The sequence below is a fragment of the Barbus barbus genome (genome assembly GCF_936440315.1).
Source record: "Barbus barbus genome assembly, chromosome: 19".
Classification (NCBI taxonomy): domain Eukaryota; kingdom Metazoa; phylum Chordata; class Actinopteri; order Cypriniformes; family Cyprinidae; genus Barbus; species Barbus barbus.
The window spans coordinates 17,460,100-17,481,071 of NC_136747.1; the positions used below are offsets into that span (position 1 = coordinate 17,460,100).

The 20,972-nt window shown below is 40.9% G+C and overlaps 1 protein-coding gene across 1 annotated transcript in view; it reads right to left on the bottom strand.

Moving 5' to 3' along the window:
• Nucleotides 1-20,972, bottom strand: part of LOC306885654 (CUB and sushi domain-containing protein 3-like) — a 405,244-nt gene that overhangs the window by 184,910 nt on the left and 199,362 nt on the right. Inside the window, exon 7 of the mRNA XM_079442324.1 lies at nt 9,298-9,375. Coding sequence (XP_079298450.1) covers nt 9,298-9,375 — 78 coding nt within the window. The remainder of the gene's footprint in view (nt 1-9,297; nt 9,376-20,972) is intronic.

Genomic DNA, 20,972 nt, shown 5'->3' on the forward strand with positions numbered 1-20,972 from the left:
CTGATTAAAATGTGATTAAAATGCCCAAAATGCCTCTCAAGTCTTTGTAGCTAGACAACTCTCTCTCCTATCTCACCTCCCTCATAAAAATGCCCCGTGATTTTCTAAATTTTCTTAAATTTTCAATGTAAAATAGTCATGATTTCTACAGAACCATTTATTCTCCTGATTGAATTTGTGACCAGTTATAGTCTGATGTAATTCCTCTACCTTCAGCTGAAACCTCTTCATTGTAACTATAACTGAACATAATGAACTCTCTGGGAACTGAAAAGTGCCAAAAGTTAGTAAAAGTACATTTAATATAGTCACACTAGAATTTTATCTTGTTATATTTTATTATTTAGCTGACCTTTGTGATTAAGCCTTTCGGTCAGATAAAAAAAAAACAAATAATGAAAAAATGTTTGTGTACATTTTACAGCTGCAGTGTACTTTAAAGCTATAGTTCACTTTTTTGAAAACAGCTTAACTGCATATAATAATGTACTGAAGTACTAGTAAATATAACTCAAAACAGTGACAGTAGCCTATTAACTAAACTAGTTACACCACAACATTAGTCTCTTTTTCATGCACAAGTAGCTAAGAAACTTCTCTAATATTTCATACATCAAAACACATTCACTTAAAATCAGCAGCATTTTGTTGAAGAAAACTAATAGGACCCAACTGGCTGTGTGAAAAAAAACAAAACCTGTTGAGGTCAAGGGACTGTCTTGGCGTTTAACTTGCTGTTTTCTTCTAATGGGCTCTGAGCTGAAGCATCATGTTGCAGTTTTCACCATCCATCAGCCTGGGAGAATTTAGGCCTTTCCGTGGAAGTTGGGGGTTATTTTAGTGCACTTCTTTTTTTCCAAGTCCTCCTTCAGAATGATCCCTCTGCTATGTTTAGAAAAGTTGCCTTTTTTCTCACATTCAAGGCCAGTGGAGTATGAAACCCACAAGGCTTTTAGAGCTCAATCAACAGTCAGAGGAGCAGAACTCTCTGTGAGACCTGTTATTCTCATTCCCTTAAACTTACCCTCTGCCTCTCTTTCTCTGCATTCCTCTAATTCACACAGACAAATACATACCCACACACACACTCTTGATGAAACATCCTCTTGACGCTGTATCTCACACAACACATTCAAGCACAAAACATTCATAAATTCCAAACACACACACACACATCCCTATCTAAACTGTCTTTACTCTGTGATAGGAACTGACTGGTAAATAGAAAAACGACATTGTCAAAATCACATTCACTACCTTGCACAGTATAAAGTGTATTCTACATAATCGTATGAATAAGGAGGCGATCAAATACTTATGAGCGTATCGCATAGACTTTTTTATTGTTAATTTATTCATTTGTGGCCAATGCACAAACAAAATCACAAATAAAACATAGCTTTATATAAATACTCAATGCTTCATGCCCTTTCTTGGACCTCCCCAACATGCGTCAGGAAAAAATGGGGCGTTCAGGTGAACACATAAACAGGGCGAGCAAGCGAACAAGCTATTAAACATGCAGTCACATGCACTCACTTCCGCATGATCAATGTAGACATGTGCATCCATGATGACAAGCCAAATTATTGACAAAATGTGTTTCCATATAGCCAATAAAGAAATCAGCTGGTTTGACTGTAAAAAATGCTGAAACCAATTATATGGGCCTTCATAATTCATTATTAAAACACTATAAAAATCAGCCTTAGGCACATGTAGGCACTGGGAATAAATAAATAAATATAAAAATAAATATTTAAAAAATAAACCTCCATAGAGTTTTGCAGTTTTGGTTATTATTGAAAACCGAATACCTGAGACATCTGACTTGTTTGATTTTTTATTTTTTCATTTGTATTCTGCATTTGAATACTTATGTGTTTACATAATCAAAACAACTACAGAGAAAGCATAAAAGGTCAATGATTGCTCAGTCGACTGTCAACATTCCATCTTAATTCTATTAACTGCATGATGTCATGGAACACCAACATTTATGAACACAGAAAATTCTTTACGCGTCAGGCTCATTTGCTTTCTAAGATTCTGAATGCAACAAGGCAAGTTGCATTAACAGTGAAACAAGATGGACTCTCTTTTCAGAAGCACGTTTAAAACATATTCCAAAAGCATTAGAGGGCAGTCACTAGCTGTTTTATTTGGCTTCTCTTGTATCTACTTGACATGTAAGCAGTACAACTGAAGTACAGAGTTCAATTTAAGGTCATTTTAATAGGGATCTAAGAACAACACAGTGCCAGAAGCACTTTCTTTAACCATTACACCCAGCTCTATAAAGTCTAACAAAAGACCCCTAACCTCCAGGTGTCTTTGACAATACGCTATAAATATAAAGTATGTGATTGGGTATATTTAGTATAACAATCCCATAACAATATATTTAAAGCTAAACTGTACCGAAAGCAATTTTACACATTTGTTTTTGCATATTCTTTGCCTGACATTTGAGTCTAAAAAAATCTTTGGAAAGTGCTAAACCGCATTTCTGCTAGCCTTACACTACATCTAAAAGGCCACACTGCTTCAAATTCCCTCAATAGCTATAAAAGTAAAAAGCTAATTTCACACACAGAATGGAAAAGGCCTGAAATTATGGAAGGGCTGCTTACAGTGCATTATTCACAACAATATGCAAGTTACAAGAAAAATAACGTAATAGTGGAAATTTCCCATGTTTGACAGCTGCAATCTAGCTTGATAACTTTCACAATGGGTACTAGATCAGAACCGCATGGTGTAAACATTGCTCACTGTGTTGTGTTGTTGACGGACGGAGAGACTGCTGGTTTGGAAATGGCAAGGGAGATTGGTCATGCAAGCAATATCAGCAGATAACGATCCCCAAATAAAGCAATAAAAAAAACATGGCACACTCTGACGACACAAATACATTCAAAGGAAAATAAGAAGAGCACAAGCAAACCAAAAAAGAAAAGAGTCAATTAAAACAAACATGACATTGTTGAAGATCATTGCAGGTTTTTAAATATTTGGTCAATGGGATACATGCTGTTGTAGTTTATCTCAAGCTGAAGTGACTGTTACTGCATATCTACAGCTAATTTGCAATGCTGGACTGTCTTTCAGGGAAAAAAGTATACTCTAACTATAGAACAAACTTTCCTTCTCCATTTTAAAGTGTAAGTTGATATGTTCATAATAAATGGGGTTTCAAACTGGGGTGGGTCCAGGGACCCCCAAAAGGCTTACAAATTTAAATGAAATATAATTATAATTTCCAGTACTTTCCATAATTTTCCCTTAAGTACAACATAAAATAAGCAATATAAAAAACTATTATAATATTTTAGAATATCATGCTTACTAAAAATATCTGTCTTTTTATTCTATACAATAATATTTACTATTATTTAGAGATTATTGGCATAAAATGTTTAATAACGTCTCGGGTTACGTATGTAACCCTGGTTCCCTGAAGGGAACGAGACGCTGCGTCGAACGCTACGGGGAACGCCTTCAGCGTGACCGCGCTCTGAACCAGAGTGTAAAATGTCCAATGAAAGGGCGAGACGTCATAGGCGGTGACGTCACTGACCGGAAAGCATATAAGCACGTGCGGTGGAGCCGGCGTTTGCTTCCAGGAATGAAGCAACCGCTCGCAGGGATACAGGAAGTATGGCCTGTAGACGCAGCGTCTCGTTCCCTTCAGGGAACCAGGGTTACATACGTAACCCGAGACGTTCCCTTCCAGGAACTCGAGCTGCGTCGAACGCTACGGGGAACGAGATGCCAACGCCACCAGACTTCCAAATACCTGCCCTGTGTGTATCACTAGGAGCACAACGAGGGCGAGAGAACAGAAGAGCCAGGAGTGGCCCTGAGATCAAGACCGTAGAACCGGACAAAGGTGAGGGGCGTGGACCAACCCGCAGCATTGCAGATATCCTGCATCGAAACCCCTGCCAGAAAGGCCTTGGAGGCCGCCATACTCCTAGTTGAATGGGCCTTAAGCCCCAGAGGCGAAGGGATGCCTGAAGATTCATAGGCCCAGGAAAAGTATCCACAATCCACCTGCTAAGGGTCTGCCTAGAAGCAGGCAGACCCCGCTTAGGAGGACCGAAGCAAACTAGCAATTAGTCCGTCCTTCTCCACAGGGCAGCTCTGTGGACGTATGCGTCCAGTGCTCGCACTGGACACACACAGTTATGCTTTCGCTGGTCAGGCTCCCGAAAGGGAGGAGGACTGAGGGCCTGCAGCACGACAGGCCATGGTATAGAAGAGGGAATCTAGGAAATAACCCGCTCGAGGGTAGAAAAATGCTTTGGCCAGACCAGGGGCAAAGACGAGATAAGAAGGGGCCATGAAGGGCCTACAAATCCCCACTCTCTTAAGAGACCACAGCCAGGTCCCCGTAGGGACACGTCGTACAGGAGGCCTCAGCCTCAGCGCACCGTGGAGGAAACATGTAACCAGGGGGTGTCGACCCACTGTAAGGCCACCGAGAAGGGCATGGTAGGCCGATAAAGCCGCCATGTAAACCTTCAGGGTGGAGTGAGTTACCCCTGCGGAGAAACAGGCCTGCAGGACCTGCAGCACTGTACCAAACGGGCAGTTAACTGGGTCAAGGTGGCGGTCTCCGCACCAAGAAGTGAAATATTTTCACTTCAGGGCATACAGTTTCCTCGTAGAGGGAGCTCTGGATTGGAAGACGGTCTCAGCAACCTCAGTTGAGAGACCGGAAGCTATGAGCTGCGCCCCCTCAGAGGCCAGAACTTCCACACGTAATGCGCGCGTCGCCTCGGCAACGCACGCAGCAACAGCGAGCTCTCACTCAAAGGGGGAAGAACCGCACACGCGGGCTTCCACGAGCGAGAGCGCTAGATCTGGGGAATGCAGGAGGAGATAGGGCGAACCCGTCTCCAATCTGTTCGCCAGATCCATGTTGCCATCCAGAACTCCCGGGAGCAAAGCGATCAGGGAAAACCGTACAGACGAAGCCTCAGCCAGGTCTGTACCAAGCGTCCAGTCCAAAGGAGCTGGAGGAACTAGAGGGGCATAGCGCTGACTCTCGAGTCGCACAGCCAAAAACCTCCATATCTGCTTCACCACCTCGGGGTGAAGCATCCATTCCCCGGGCCTCAGCCACTGCCTCGACAGGATGTCTGCTCCCACATTGAGATACCCAGGGATATCGATGGCTCTGAGCGAGCGAAGTTTGCCCTGGGACCACACAAGGATCTGGTGCGCCAGCTTGTACAAGGGGCGCGAACGCAGACCTCCCTGGTGGTTGATGTAAGAGACCACCGCTGTGCTGTCGGTGCGCACCAACACATGGTGATCTCTTAGGTCCGGGAGAAAGTGCTTGAGTGCACGAAACACGGCCAACATTTCCAAACAATTGATATGCCACGTTAGATGGCGACCGCTCCACAGACCGCGGGCAGGGTGGCCACTCATGACCGCTCCCCAACCGGTGAGGGATGCGTCCGTCGCTAGCATTACGCGGCGACAAGAGGCTCCCAGCACCGGGCCCTGAGACAAGAACCAAGCTTGGCTCCACATGTCTAAGGCACGTAGGCATCGCCGCGTGACCTTGATCATGCGAAGCGGGTTTCCCCTCGGGGAGAACCCCTTGGTCTTGAGCCACCACTGTAGGGGTCTCATGTACAGGAGGCCAAAAGTAATCACGTTGGACGCAGCTGCCATGAGCCCCAGCAGTTTCTGAAACTGCCTGACAGTGAGTGACTGGCCCTCTTTCACTCTCTTGACTGAGGTGAGGATCGACTCGCTCCGAGCAGGAGACATACGTGCCTGCATCGTGGTCGGATCCCACACCACGCCTAGATAAGTGGTTCTCTATACTGGAGAAATCACACTTTCTTGGTGTTCAGTCTCAACCCCTTCATGTGCGCGAGAACGACATCTCGATGCCGAGTCGCCACCTGCTCTGATCGAGCTAGAATCAACCAATCGTTGATGTAAAAATGCGGGGTACGAGTGCAGGGCCAACGGGAAGAACCCGATATCGGTAAGCTTTGCCCCTAAAAGCAAACCTGAGGGACTTCCCGTGAGAGGGAAGGATGGAGACGTGAAATATGCGTCCTTAGATCCATCGTGACAAACCAGTCCTCGGACTTGGTCTGAGACACGACTGATGAGTGTAAGCACCCTGAACTTCAGTCACATGACTGAGCGGTTCAACTGACGCAGATCTACCATCCTTCCTTGGAACAATGAAGTACCGGCTGTAGAACCCGGACTCTCTTCCGTGGGGAGGGACCACCTCGATGGCCTCCTTCCCCAAGAGAGTGTCTACTTCCTGTTCCATGATCAGAGCCTGCTGGGGGCCCACGCACGTGGGAATCACCCCGTTGAAAGGCGGTGGCGGAGCGCCGGACTGAATACAAAAGGCCTTTCTCTACAGTACGCAGGACCCATTGAGATCCATTTGGCAGTAGTTTTCACGCTGCCTAAATGGTCTACTAAGGGAACCAGTCTCTCGAGACTGGCCTCTGATGTACCCAGAGCTGCTGGCACGGTGCCCTGAAGCGGAGGACCGGCAGGAGACGGCCGAACCAGGAGCTCTAGGGACCCCCGCAGGGGTGGCGAGCTTCTCAGCTCCGCTACACTTCGGGGCGGAAGAAACTGAGAACACCGCTCGCTGGAGCCAGCTGCGCCCTGGAACTCTGGCAGGGTTGGCAGACTGCTCTCCCGAGGGCACTGGGGGAGACGGACACCCGATCTGCCCCAGAGGGGTCTGCCCTCGTAAGTCCTGGGCACAGCACCAGGACTGCCTCAGCCTCAGCCTCCTAATGAACAACGGTCCTCAGACCCGCGTCATTCCTAGGAAGACCAAGCTGAAGAACCAGACCCTGCAAGGCAGGACCCAAAGAGACACATCGGCAGTAGTTCCCACGCTGCCCGATGGTCTACTAAGGGAACCAGTCTCTCGAGACTGGCCTCTGGCGTGCCTAGAGCTGCTGGCTCGGTGCCCTGAAGCGGATGACCGGCAGGAGACGGCCGAACCAGAAGCTCTAGAGACCCCCGCAGGGGTGGCGAGCTTCTCAGCTCCGCTACACTTCGGGGCGGAAGAAACTGAGAACATCGCTCGCTGGAGCCAGCTGCGCCCTGGAACTCTGGCAGGGTTGGCAGACTGATCTCCCACGCCCGTAGGCTTCTTGGCCGAGAACCCCCTTAGACTTAAGAACGGTCCGCAGATCCGGCTTAGCCTTAGAGGTCCCCGACCCAGAGCGTTAGCCGCCACGGCCCCACCTCGGTGGGGTGCGAGTAGCCACGCTCTGTTTTGCGCCTCTCTAAAGAGGGGCTGGCACGCGGCAAGGGCTGCTCCCGCCCAGCAGCCCCCTGAGCCAGAGATAAGCGAGGGAGAAACCGCTGAAACGCCGCCGCCTGTATACAGGCCTCTTGGTACCTGTCGACGACGAAATGACGGCGTCGCCGAACAGGCCAGAAGGCGCAAGTGGGGCGTGCATGAGGAAGACCCTATCTTCTCCTTCATGTCAGATAGGGTCGACCACAGACAGCGTTTCTAGGGAGCTCAGAGATCAGCTTATATTCCAGTCAAATTGAGCCCCATCCCTCGTCCAGCTCTCTAAGCAGGTACGTCAGCTTGGTGCGCCTTTTTTTTTTTTTTTTCTTTTTTGTAAAACTGCCATGATGTGCAGACACGCACCAGCCTGACCTGCAGCCGCGAGCCTTCAGAGACAACGCCACGCAAGGGGACAGATAGCTCGCGAGCGTCTGTTCCACCCAGGGCATCGCTCTGATATGAATGAGAATACGTAACGCACGCGTCGCCTCGGCAACGCGCGCTGCGATCCCCGCACTCACACTCGCCGCCGTGCCTCAGCAGCGGCGGGAATGCGAGATGTACAGCGGAGAGAAACACAATCAGCCCCCTTTCTCCTTTTTTTTTTTTTTTTTTAGAGCTGACTGCGCGCCGTTCTCATTCATAATATGCTTGTGCAAACACTGTTTCATTGACGCGTCCACCTCCTCGGAGGAAGACAGGTCTAGGAAGGGAAGAAGACACGGGCTCGCCCGTCTTCATTCAAGGCTAGTGAAACTCACTCCTCTCTTTTTCTTTTTCAAAGAGAGCCTTCAGAGAGCAGGCGTAAGAAATGAAAAAGCTCACAAACGGGCAGTCAGCTCCCTCGAGAGCTGAATCTGCGCGCTCTGCTCTCAAGCAGACCACACACAGACTGCGTGTATCCCAAGCAGCTCTTTTTTGTGTAGGGAGGAACACACAGCCCGGAATGCGATCTGCTATCGCCCCAGTGCTTGCACATATTGCTGGAGCCTATTTAAGTGATTGTGCAGGACAAACAACACTAAATAAGACTCACAACATGCAAAGACAATACACACAGACAGAGAAGCGGTTGCTGAATGACAAAAAGCAAACGCCGGCTCCACCGCACGTGCTTATATGCTTTCCGGTCAGTGACGTCACCGCCTATGACGTCTCGCCCTTTCATTGGACATTTTACACTCTGGTTCAGAGCGCGGTCACGCTGAAGGCGTTCCCCGTAGCGTTCGACGCAGCTCGAGTTCCTGGAAGGGAACCCCTGTTTTGTGGATTTTAAAGAGCCATTAAAATCTATAGGGCTGGCTCCACCTTAGTGCAACTGTTTTAATAATTGTATATACACTGAATGAACTAATTAGTCATTGAAATAAAATGTTTCAGAGACGCGTGAGTGCATGTCAGAACATTAAAGTGAATAAACATGAATTTAGGTTTCATGTCACTGTCTTGTTTAATTAAATTATGGATAAGTGCTTAGGTGAACTATGCTCATATACGTCTGATGTCTGGTACATAACTCGCAAGGTTAAACATTTTCTGTACTTAAACAAATCCATAATTTCTAGAACTAACCTTTTAGACCAAAGGCCATAAAAATAAATCTTTGTTTTTGAAAGTAAAATGAAGAGCAGCTAAGGCAAATTGGATGTTGATATAAAAATGATTTTGAATGAATTTACGACGCATAAAAAGAGCACAGATACCACGAGCCACAAGGTCACTCCCTCATTACGGTGTACAAATCACAATTTTATGGTAAACTGCCATTCATGCTTTAGAGGAAATAACTCTCAGTGGGGGGTTAAATTAAATCGAAACTTCTGTTTGTGAGATATTCGTGGGAACTGAAATTCATCTGATTTCGCCGATAAATGCTTATCAGCACAAGATGATCTTGCAATGATCTTACAGTCACTGTTTGCTGTAATCGACTCCAAACGAGTAACACAGATTTACCATAAAATAGTAACAAAGGGTAGACTCACAGATAGAAAACTTGTTGCTGTTGTCTTTGCCAGGGAATAATTTTACTCCTCTAGATTTGAAATCTACAGACCGTTTCACTAGTTAAAGGGGAAAAAATGAAACAAAAAAACCTGAAATCAGGTGAAACAGGTTTTAAATAAACTTGTAAGCATTGAAAAATAAACCATCATCAAGCGCATGAGAGAGAAGAGCAGAAAAGTATAGCAGTGTCAACAATTTCCAAAGTGCTCTGCAAACAGAAAATATGGGCATGTGTTGAATAAAAGGCAAGGGCATAACATGAAAAAGTGAGGAAAAAAAAGATTAATAAAGGAGTGGAGGGACAGGACTTGTCAACAGTTCAGTTGTCAACCTTGACAAGGGGAAGATTTCAGCTTGCGCTGCATGTCTACACCATTCGATGTGAAGCAGACTTTGTCGAATGCCTCTGTGAAGTATTTTGGGCCACAAATATCTGCCAAGGTATTCCTACGGGGGGAAAGTGGCTGTTTGACATGCAAGCAGACAAATGGTACGGTCCTCCAGGGCTAATCCAGACAAGCATGTAGCCCAGCATGTCAAAGGTCAAACAGAAGTCTTGTTGGGAATGCAAAAGCTCATAATAATAATGAAGATGATGATAATATTAACTAGTCCTCTGAATATTTGTTAAAACATTGTGGAAAAAGCTTTATTTGCATTAATGCCTCTTCTTCCCTTTGTAAATGGTGCATGTCATTAAACAAGCTAACTAAAATGCATAATGAGTGCAAAGCAACGCAAACAATTCCTGGTCATCACATTAGTTATGGGAAGACCGACCTGAAAATGAACCCTGGCTTTGCCATCAGATGGAGTGATGTGACAGTGACTAGAACTTGGTAACAGCCAGGTTAAACAGACAAAAATGAGAAATTCCATAAAATGTTATGTGAAATTAGTGTGATTTTCTGTCAGTAAATTTGTCTTTGCCAGTTAAATATGTAATCATTTGAACACATGGAGCTATAAGCAAACAACAGCCTTCATTTTATACTTTAAAACCGCATCTGCGATATTATTGGAAATGGGATTCATAAATTTTCATAGAAAACAACTGTTACCCCTATAATAGAGTGGCAAATGTTTATCTCTTCAACTGAAATGGGTGTCACAGGGAAAAGAGAACATTTTGGGGCTCTAAACTTTGTGTAAATCTGAGATGTAGTATTACTGTACAGAGCCATGCAAATACACATTCAACAATGGCTCTACATCCTACAGAGATACAATACATTCATCTTTCAGGGGAATAAATATCCCATTTTTGATAAAGAGGGGCCTAAATGTGACAGTTCAGGCAGCCTATGAATATGAATGAAATACGATGTTTGCCCACCCTTAGATAATCTTTTACCAAACACTGTTCCAGCATTTGTAACTTCATTCTTCAAAACCCTTTGATATGCTTCCCAAAAAACACTTTCACAGCTAGAAAAGCAGTGATTTTATTAAAATTCTAAACACACACGAGTCATCATCTAAGTCCAATGGCAATCAAATCCACCAATAAATAAAACTACATACTAAAGAATATTTGAACTACACTTACAAAGAACATTAATTAATAAAAGGTCTGGGAACAATACAGTCATGGCCAAAAATATCAGCACCCTTGGTAAATATGATCAAAGAAGGCTGTGAAAATTATTTATCTGCATTGTTAATCCTCTTGATCTTTTATTTAAAAAAAAAAAAAAAAAAAGTATACGTGTTTTCTCAAATACACGTTGGACACAATTATTCGCACCCCTACAAATTCTTATGAGCAAAATATCTCTGAAGTATATTCCTATTCATATTCACAATTTTGAGCACTCCAGGGTGATTATGAACATGAAATTATCCAGCCATGGCTTCCTGTTTCACAGAAACATAAATAGGAGGGAAAACAAAGCCCAAATTCCCTTAATCATTTATCACACTGGAAAAAACAAATAATATATTTCTGATGTGCAGCAAAAGATAATTGAGCTTCACAAATTAGTGAAGTGACTTTAAGAAAAAGAAAATTCCCATTTCCACCATCAGGGCAATAATTAAGAATTTCCAATCAACATAAAATGTTACGAAACTGCCTGGAAGAGGATGTGTCTATATCGTCCTAATGCATGGTGAGATGGAGAGTTTAAGTGGCTAAAGACTCTCCAAGGACCACAGCTGGAGAATTGCAGAAAATAGTTGAGTCTAGGGGTCAGAAAACCTTTTAAAAAAAATTGTCAAACAGCCCCTACATCACCACATGTTGTTTGGGAGGGTTTCAAGAAAAATTCTCCTAGCTCATCCAAAAACAAACTCCAGCATATTCAGTTATCAGACACGACTGGAACTGGCTTCTATGGTCAGATGTAACTAAAAAATTAGCTTTTTAGCAGCAAACACTCAAGATGGGTTTGGTGAACACAAGGACAAAAAGTATGCCATGTGTACAATGAAATATACTGCTGTATTTTTAATGTTGTGGGCCTATATTTCTGCTGGAGGTCCTGGACATCTTGTTTAGACACATGGCATCATGGATTCTATCAAATACCAACAGATAAAAAATCAATAAGTGACTGACTCTGTTAGAAATCTTATAATGGGCCATGTTTGGATCTTCCAACCGTACAATAATCCAAACACAAACCTCAAAAAGAACACAAAAAAATGGGTCACTGAGCACAAAACCAAGCTTCTTCTATGGCCATCTCTGATCTCTTGACAGGTGTTCTCTAACCTCATCAGGCATTATAGGAGAAAATTAAGAGCTGTTAAACTGGCAAATGGAGGTTTCAAAAAGTATTGAATCAAAGGGTGCCGTTAATTGTGGCCAATGTGTATTAGAGAAAAACATTTATTTCATAATGATATTTCCCCCCATTTTAAATTCTTATTATCCAATGAAAGGTTAGATTTTTGTGAATGTTTTAAATAAAAGATCAAAATTATTAACAATGCAGATTAATTTTCACAGCCTTCTTTGATCATATTTATCAAGGGTTTTTGGCCATGACTGTACATTTTAGACAACATTTGAGGCATAGTGTTGCTAGATACAGACTATAATTGACTCAATCCGTACTTTTTGTTAAATCAGATGACAGCTGCAGCAAAGCATTTACAACACAAGTAAACCAGGTCAACATTCCAGAGTGCTGAAAAGCAGTAATGCAAAGCCTGCATTGTTGTTCAAGACTTGCACGAATGATTTCGTAAAAACCAGTTTAGTATTTGAGCTGTAAAATGATCTAAATGACCATTTTAGAAGTGGTAACACTTTTAAGGTGGATGAGAGTGAGTTGAAATGATTTTCTGTGCTAATCAACATTATGCCATAATTCAAATGTACAGACCCAGAGCATTACTTTAAAGTCACTCCTTAGTATTTTGAAGTTGACGGGTTTAGTTTTTATAGGTGGTCCCTTTTTTTAACTGAACCGAATGCACCAATATCTGGAGGAAGCTGTTTAAGAATGATAGGTGATTATAACACACCTACAGTATCCAGCTGAAAATGGAATAATTCTATCGACTCCTAATGGAATCTAACTTTCATTACTGAGCACCCATTGACCACCCACTGGATCAGCCTATCACCATTAATAAATAAAAACCAATGAAAAACTGATTTCAAAAAGCCTTCAACATGAACCTATTTAGCATTCATTTGAATATGCTATTGACATAGACACACCCAGATCCAAAGGTTTAGTAAATGATTGTGTAGATGGAAATTTGCTCTGGCACCTGTTTCTACTTAAAAGGTTTATGCTGAATAAATCATTTGACACGAGGCCTGCAAATGAGACACTCTGCAAGTGACAAGACATTAAAACTGAGGAAAGGACTGATGACCTTCGACAATGACATGACATTAAACCACTTTTAAAGGTACATTAAAACACACTGAAATTACACATAATGCTAATTGCCATAATACTTCCTTTTTGCTATCATAAGAAAACAAATCTAACGTTAAACTTCAGTCATAATCATAACTCTTTTAAGATGTGGCACATCATCCCATTAACACCGGATGTTCTATCACTATAAACTTGAGTAGAACCACTGACATACAATTGTAATACATGTGATTAATTAGAAATTTTGGCAGAAATGGGCTATACACCTCTGTTTTGAAAATGAAAGCCATTTTTCACCAGTTATTACCCCAAATGATGTTTCAGCATGTCTTTCAAACACTTATTGCTTATCGCTTCTGGAGTATTGCAAATGGCGCAAAATGTTGTACACCATCAATAAAACTAAGATCAGACTGTAAACATCCCAGACAACACATTAAAACACAAACTCATTCATTACAATTCCCAACCAACAGCCTGGATGCAACATCAGCGATCTGTATTGGCAAATGCACATATATATGCTAAATACAGTATATTCTAATGCACTATAAAAGAAGCTGTTCTGCATTCCGTCTACCCCAAATATGCATCTATATAGGTAATAAAGACCAAGATTTCCACAATTACTGTCTATTACCTGTCAAACCAAACTTTCCTCAAATTCTTTATGGCACCGAACTGACATTTTACATCTATAATTAGTCATTTAACATTTTCCTGAGCCTCCACATGTGTGACAAAGGCATTTCAACACCTATTCGGGCTAAGAGCGCTTTTCAAACACTAATTAATTTAAAAATCGAGCAGCTGTCAGCAACTAACCAAGGTCAACATATTCATAGTTTCTTGGAAATGACTGCTCCACTGAGCTGCACAGGATGTAATGGGTACAAATCAAATCTTCAAATCCCCATTGCAAGGAACTCATCAACTCAGACCCAACTACTCGTGATGGGTTTGAAGGTTTGCTATCACAAACATTTGTTTTTCTTGTTGCTGCAGACTCGCACCTTCACCTGTTTGTTCCGTTAAAGTTAAGCGAAGATTTCAAAACACAATCAACAAGCTACTGCATCAAAACTCCAGGTGAAAGTGCTTTCAATCCGCTTTGCCTTTCATTTTATATGTACATTGGCTCTTACAGGTATCTTTGATGTGATCTCAGACATGTCCTTGCATTGCCACCTTATCTCTCTGCCGAGCCCCTTGGTAACCTATCCCCATGTCCATCTAGTCAAGGATAGATTACATTAATTGTTTTCCGCCCTGGATGTCAGATTATTAGCTGAACCAAAGTCAAGCGTGGATCCTGTGCACCATTTGTTATCGGATAGGAAATAATGATACTATCATATTTTCCTGCTATAAAACTGACCTTCACCTTCTTACCGTGAGGGCAAGTTTACATAACAACTCAGTTATTACTATACCGGCAACAGAGCCACACAGGTTTAGCATCTGATTAGTATTCTTATGGTTTAAAGCAAATTGCAATTCGTCGACCCGCTTGCTTGTGCTTTTCATTAAACAACTGTCTCTAATAAAACCGTTAAGATAAATGATGAACAGAGCAGAAGTATAATAATACTTGTGGAATACTTGCCACTTTCTGGCCATTACTTCATCTGAAAGCCTTCCTCAGTGAATTCTGACATAACTCTTGGATAAATCTCCTCTGCTGAGACCAAGTGCGCTACTCTTGTCTCGAAGTAATGTCAACACTGAGAGCCATTAGAGTTACAGATATATTTTTCTCCTGGGGACGTTTACCCTTTAAAGACTTATATACCCCTAAGGCCTCAGACGCTTTCAAAACCTCTGCATTATCAATGAATAGTGGATGGCATTTTCTTTAATGGAGACTTTCTTTTGTAGATTGAGGGTGGGGGTGTCTAATATCAGCTGTGGCCTCAGGAGGGTCTTATTGACCTCTGCAAGCAAAAAACTCAATCACAATAAAATGTATATTTCAGTTCTTTTATTTACAGCTACTGAAGTCGTTCAAGTAAGCGAAAAGAAAACTGTAAATTACCTACGAGGTGAGATAAATACTGATCAAGTTCTTAAATTGAGCGGTTTGATGAGCCAGTGTTGCTCAGGGGTAACTTTGGTTGTTATTTCTGCTTCTGTGAATAATCTATACAACAAAAACCCTTCCGTGTGCCCTTAGGTTGCTTATATAGGAGTAAACATTAATAACCAATGCCAACCAGTAAAGAAAATACTAGCTGTGCATTTGATGATCCATTGCCACTTATGGCAATAATAACATGTTGGCTATGATAACCATATCAAGCATCGCTCTGTCCAAAGAATTATGTACAGTATGTAAGAGATGATCCATAGGTGTTCATTATATTATTATGTTATAAATATAAATTATTAGCCACTCTACAGTCAAAGCAAGTTTTTATTTTCTCTCTTTAATATAATTAAAATCATCGGATTTCCTGCTGTTCTTGTAAATTATTCTGTTTAGAGAACCTCTTCATGCTTATTTAGCTTCGTTATCAATTAGACTGCAATGTTCCTTTATCCAAAATAACTAGATAAAAAAAAAGAATTTTTTTTCCACTTAGCAACAGCTCACCCATTTTTAGAGCAGAAGTGAAAGAGAAATTCTGCTCTAAAAATACTGATACTGCCATTTATTTGCATGGACTGTTTACGCTATTTTTATCCACTGTATTTTTCAATGCAGAATTAAATCATTTCCTGTGAATGTTTGTGACTTTAGACTTTAGGTTTAGTTACAGGTAAACAAATAAAAGAATAAAGCAATTTTGCACAACAAATTGTGTGTTTCTATAATTGACACTACATTACAAGAATATAATAAATACTAATTCGCAATGTCAAACGTGTTTTTAAACATTTTATGAACAAAGGTCAATGGAAGTTTTTGAAAAAAAGTAAAGTTTACTCAAAAAGTTTGGTAAAAACTAAAAATAGGCAGTACACCTAAAACTGAAATTCAATTGAACTGAATAATCTACAAAACAAGGATTGCACATTGTCATTAAGATGTTTAATATTCACCTTTTTGATTTTAGTTTATTTTTTCTTATCCTTTTGACATTGTTTTTCCCTTGTTTTAATTTTGAATTAAACAACAAATAGGCCTATACATAAAACAAGAAAATATTGCCAATGAAGTAAAAAAAATAAAAAAAATAATAATAATAATCAATAATAATAATGACAATAATCTCAACGCCTTGTCTAGAAAACTATAAGCAGAATGTTCGAGGAATATCAACAGAGTGCTGTCTTGCTTGCCCTGTACAGATGGTGATGGGCAGTTTGGCACTGAAATATTCAGTAAGAGGTTCTGGGATTCCACTCTGTTGCCTAAAATTGAGACAATGGTGTGTGTTTCTACTATGTCAACTTGTTTTTGCCTAAAGCCCATGCAGGCACAGATCCAAAAGGCAGTACTTTTAGACCTAGCGTTGTTTAGTCAAGACACTATGCTATAGTTTATGAAATACTGATAATGTGATATCCTTTATTTTATTATGTTGTTACGCCGATATGTCAACAACTTTGATCTCTATATTAGATTCATTTCACATTTCCAATTCTTCAATTCAAAGGCTACATTGCTCAAAAGATTACAACACAATGTTCCGTTTGTTTGACATTTAAGAGGACATTTGAAATGCCCAACTTAAGCACAGCAGGCCACAGAGTAGGGCATTGTCTTCATTACAGACTGTTTGCTGGAGTTTCTGTAGCACTAATAGCGTTGAGTTAAGTTAAGGAAATTCCTGAGGAATAGTGTTTGACATAGACATTGTAGAGTCCAGCCAAATAATTACTCCCTCAGGTGAACTGTGAATCCAGTACAAACATGCAAGATTGTAACCCGTGTAAACGGATGGTGGCAGGAGTGACCATCAAAGGAGGACTTTATTAGATGCGGCATCCACTCCAGGGAAGGCATGACAGAGAACCTGTGGCCACATACGGATTTCAAGTTCTATTTCTAACTGACCTACTCTGAAAAGTGAGCGAGAAGTGTTGCAAAGTGCTTGCTGTGTCATCAAAAACTACAAGACCAAGTTTGGTAGAAGAACTCCATTTACACATTTGCAATTCTTATTGGAGTTACGAAAGCTGGCTCCCTTGGCCCTTTGCCAACATCTTTGCCCTAGTTTACATGACTTATCTTGGATTATTCTTCATTATCATGCTCACCTCTAAATGACTTAGGCTTGAAGGAGTAGTTTGTTTTGCGTTTTTGACACCACTACCATCTGTACATGCAAACTACCGTGTTTATTTAGTTGCTTTGGGGGTCGAATGATGTCTTACTCTTAACACAGTAGGGCATTTCATTCTTGTAAGATGCATTTGCATTCTTAATGCAGACAGAAACAAGCTGCTGCTCCCTGAGTACCTGAGCAGAAGATTAAAAAAAACAAAACTTAAGAGAACCTTAAGGTGACAATGCACTTTCCGTTATAACCATTTTCTTAAAGGCTAATTCACACTGCACTGATAGATATTCCAGACATGACAAATGCCAAGATGCTCATTCGCTGAAAAACAAGTGCGACCAATGCCAACAGAGGCAGACAGGATAATACACTGATCCGACAAAACCTGACGGATGTGTCTGTTGCCGTTGGTTGGTGTCTGTCATTGCAGTGTAAATTGGCCTTAAGATGTTTCTTGCAATTAATTGGCCTTAAGAAGTTTCTTGCTATTAGGGCCAGCACACCATTTGAATTTCAATTGAATTGAATACATTACATGATATGCTAATTAATTAATCAAATTAATTGCCATTAATTGCACATATCAATATTTGATAACAAACCCACCCCAAATGAAGAGAATTATAGTGTCATGAATAGACAAGCGCTGTGGCTTTAGAACAGGGTTGGGCAAAATTCAGAATCTGAGAACTGGCTCCCTTTCAATCCATGAGTATAAATTTGAATTAAAACGGCCACCACCCACAGGAAGTTGAAATTGAATTTGAATCATAATGACAGGAAGAGGAATTTACTTAATTGTAATTTAAAGAAAGTCAACACAGGTAAGGCATTCTGAGAAATTAAGGGCCAGATTTACTAACAGTTTGACCCAGCACAAACCATCTTCTGGTGTTAAAATTGTACTGTCAGGATTTACTAAAAATGCGCAGTGAAGAATTAGCGCTGAAAAGGCATGGACAGTTATTTTTGCACCTGACCTTACTGAATATGTATTTGTAGGAGTTTCCCTTTCAGATGCAAAATTTATTGGCAGGAGACTAAATTAATTGCTTAATGTGATTTACTAACGTTTGCGCTTGTCAAATTACTGGTATTTGCACCATTATTTAATGCCCAAAAGAGCATGTCTTAAAGTAGGTGTTAATTCGTGCTGCTCTGGGTAGACTGCACTGGTCATTATGGAAATGATGTGGCTGTCTGTGTTCTTTTTATGTGCGCATTTTCAGTAGATCGCCTGCAGAATTTGCGCTTTTATGGACGCAAATTTGCCCCGTTTAGTAAATCTGGCCCTAAGTGTTCTGTCCTGGTCCACAAAAGTTCATTCATTAAATATGATGAAGTGTATAATTTACATTTTTATAGGTGGAATTTTCTGGCAAAACATCCACTGTCATAGATATTTAATTTCTATCTATTTATTGTTTTAGGGACCTGTTTTAAGGCCTGTAAACCATCAAACTGCTTGACTCTGTCAAGCAAATATCCAAATTAATTAAAATGGATGAATTCCTTATTTTCTCTTTTTGCATTTTGTTTCTTTACATTTAAACTGCAATTCTAAATTCTTTTGTAGATGACTCTCTCTCTCTCCATAAAGATGAATTTTTGAAGATATTATAGACCTCCCACTCACTTCATTTTGCCAAGTTGCTGTACTCTAACTCCTTATTTCATATATAATCATTTCATCAGTTCTTCATCTCCTGGTCAGATCTCTAGTACCATATTGAGAATTTGATTAAATTTTATGAATGTGACACCTTTACTGGCCAGCTTTACTAGCAAGCCTTCCAGCTAGCACCACCAAGTCTTTACAGGTGATCCATAAAACAGCAGCACGTCTGAACTTCAATCAGCCAAAGAAGAGCCATGTCATACACTTTTTCACTCATTGCCTGTTGCCGCTAGCGTCAAATTCTCAAGGTTCTTTCTAGCATAAAGAATTTACATTCCCTCTCGTTCCCTGTGGTCAGTGAATCAACAATGCCTGGAGGAACCAGCACAATGCAGCACAAGGTCACTTTCAAAAACTTTATGCTCACTGTGACTACTAACCTTCATTACAGGAATCCATTCCAATCTTCAGAAATCGTCCCAAGACACACCTTTCAATGGAGATATGACTAATGACCCGGAATTGTAACGGTTTGGTTTCTGTTTAGTTCCCTGTTTTGCCCATATTTGGTTTCCCCAGTCATTAGTTAATTATCTATCATCCTCATCACCTGTGTTTAATCAATTATCTAGTTAGCTCCTTTGTTCTAGTCCCTTTATAAGTCCTGAGTTTCCCCTCAGTGTTTGTCCGTTCATAAGTTAGTGTAATGTCAAGTGTGAGTTGATGCCGCCAAATAAAGAATACCCCTTTTTGTTTACTCCTTCGTCTTGCGCCTCTTTTACTACAACCACCCGACCATAACAGAAATAAAATAAAATAAAACTCTATCATTATACTTTTCTCTTAACAGTTTTAGGCACTCTTCTTATTTCTCCATTTAATTAGTTAAAAAGATTAAAAAGTGTGCTAAATGGATGGATGTTATATGAAGAAAAGCCTTTCCTTTAATAAAAATAAAAAATCCTATAGTAATTTTGTCAGATTATAGATCCGATACAGATCATCCAACCTTTTTTTTTTTTTTTTTTGTCATCACTGGTTCAGAATGAATACTGAGTAGAAGAATACATCTACCTCATACTCTTGCTTCTGGACTCGGAGTTTCTCAGATAGAGAGCCGGGTAGTCTGTGTATATTGAAGCCAAACAGCCCCTGCCAATAACAGCTTTATTTTCTGCAGATGAGCGTTTCCATCAACTGGCATCTTGAACCAGCAACAGCTGGTTAATGTGTATAAGAGTGGAGCGGGCCGAAATGGAATGGCCTTCCATTCTGATGGCATCTCTTTCAGATGAATCAGTGGGCTAAATTGGATTTTGCTGGGCTGTGTCCTGAAGCGCAGTGCAGATGCTTTTTGAACCCGATCACTTGTCCTGGTGATGCAGTGAGTACCTGCTATTTCACAGTCAAAACTCATGCCAGCTCAATTCAATGCAGCAAGCTTCTAATCAGCACTCTTGGATCTTACACAAATCAAACAAATCCAATCCTATAGCCAAACTTCTGCTCACATTTTCAGTTATCCAAGATGACTGCATGTCTATTTAGAGGAATGGACACAGAGGCAGACAGACCTGACAGGTCTCTAAAGTTACACAAAGCCTTTCTATAGAAGTACATTTCCAGCAAGGGATAAAAAAGGTAAATGTGGGAAAAATGTAAACTCTGAATTTATAATTGCAAGATATAAATTCAGAATTCTGACTTTTGCTCGCTATTCCAAGTTTACATCTCACAATTCTGACATTTTTACTCTGAACTAGAGGTGTGAGTTTACACCTCGCAATCCTATTATATATATATATAGTTTCTGCCACAGAATAAAAAAAATATATAAACAGTAATTGCAACTTTAAATCTCACAATTCTGACTTTTCTTCTTAGAATGGTAAGTTACGTTTAAATACTGCAATTGCAAGAAAACAAATTCCTAGAAAAAAGGTCAGAATTTTGAAATAATAATTTGC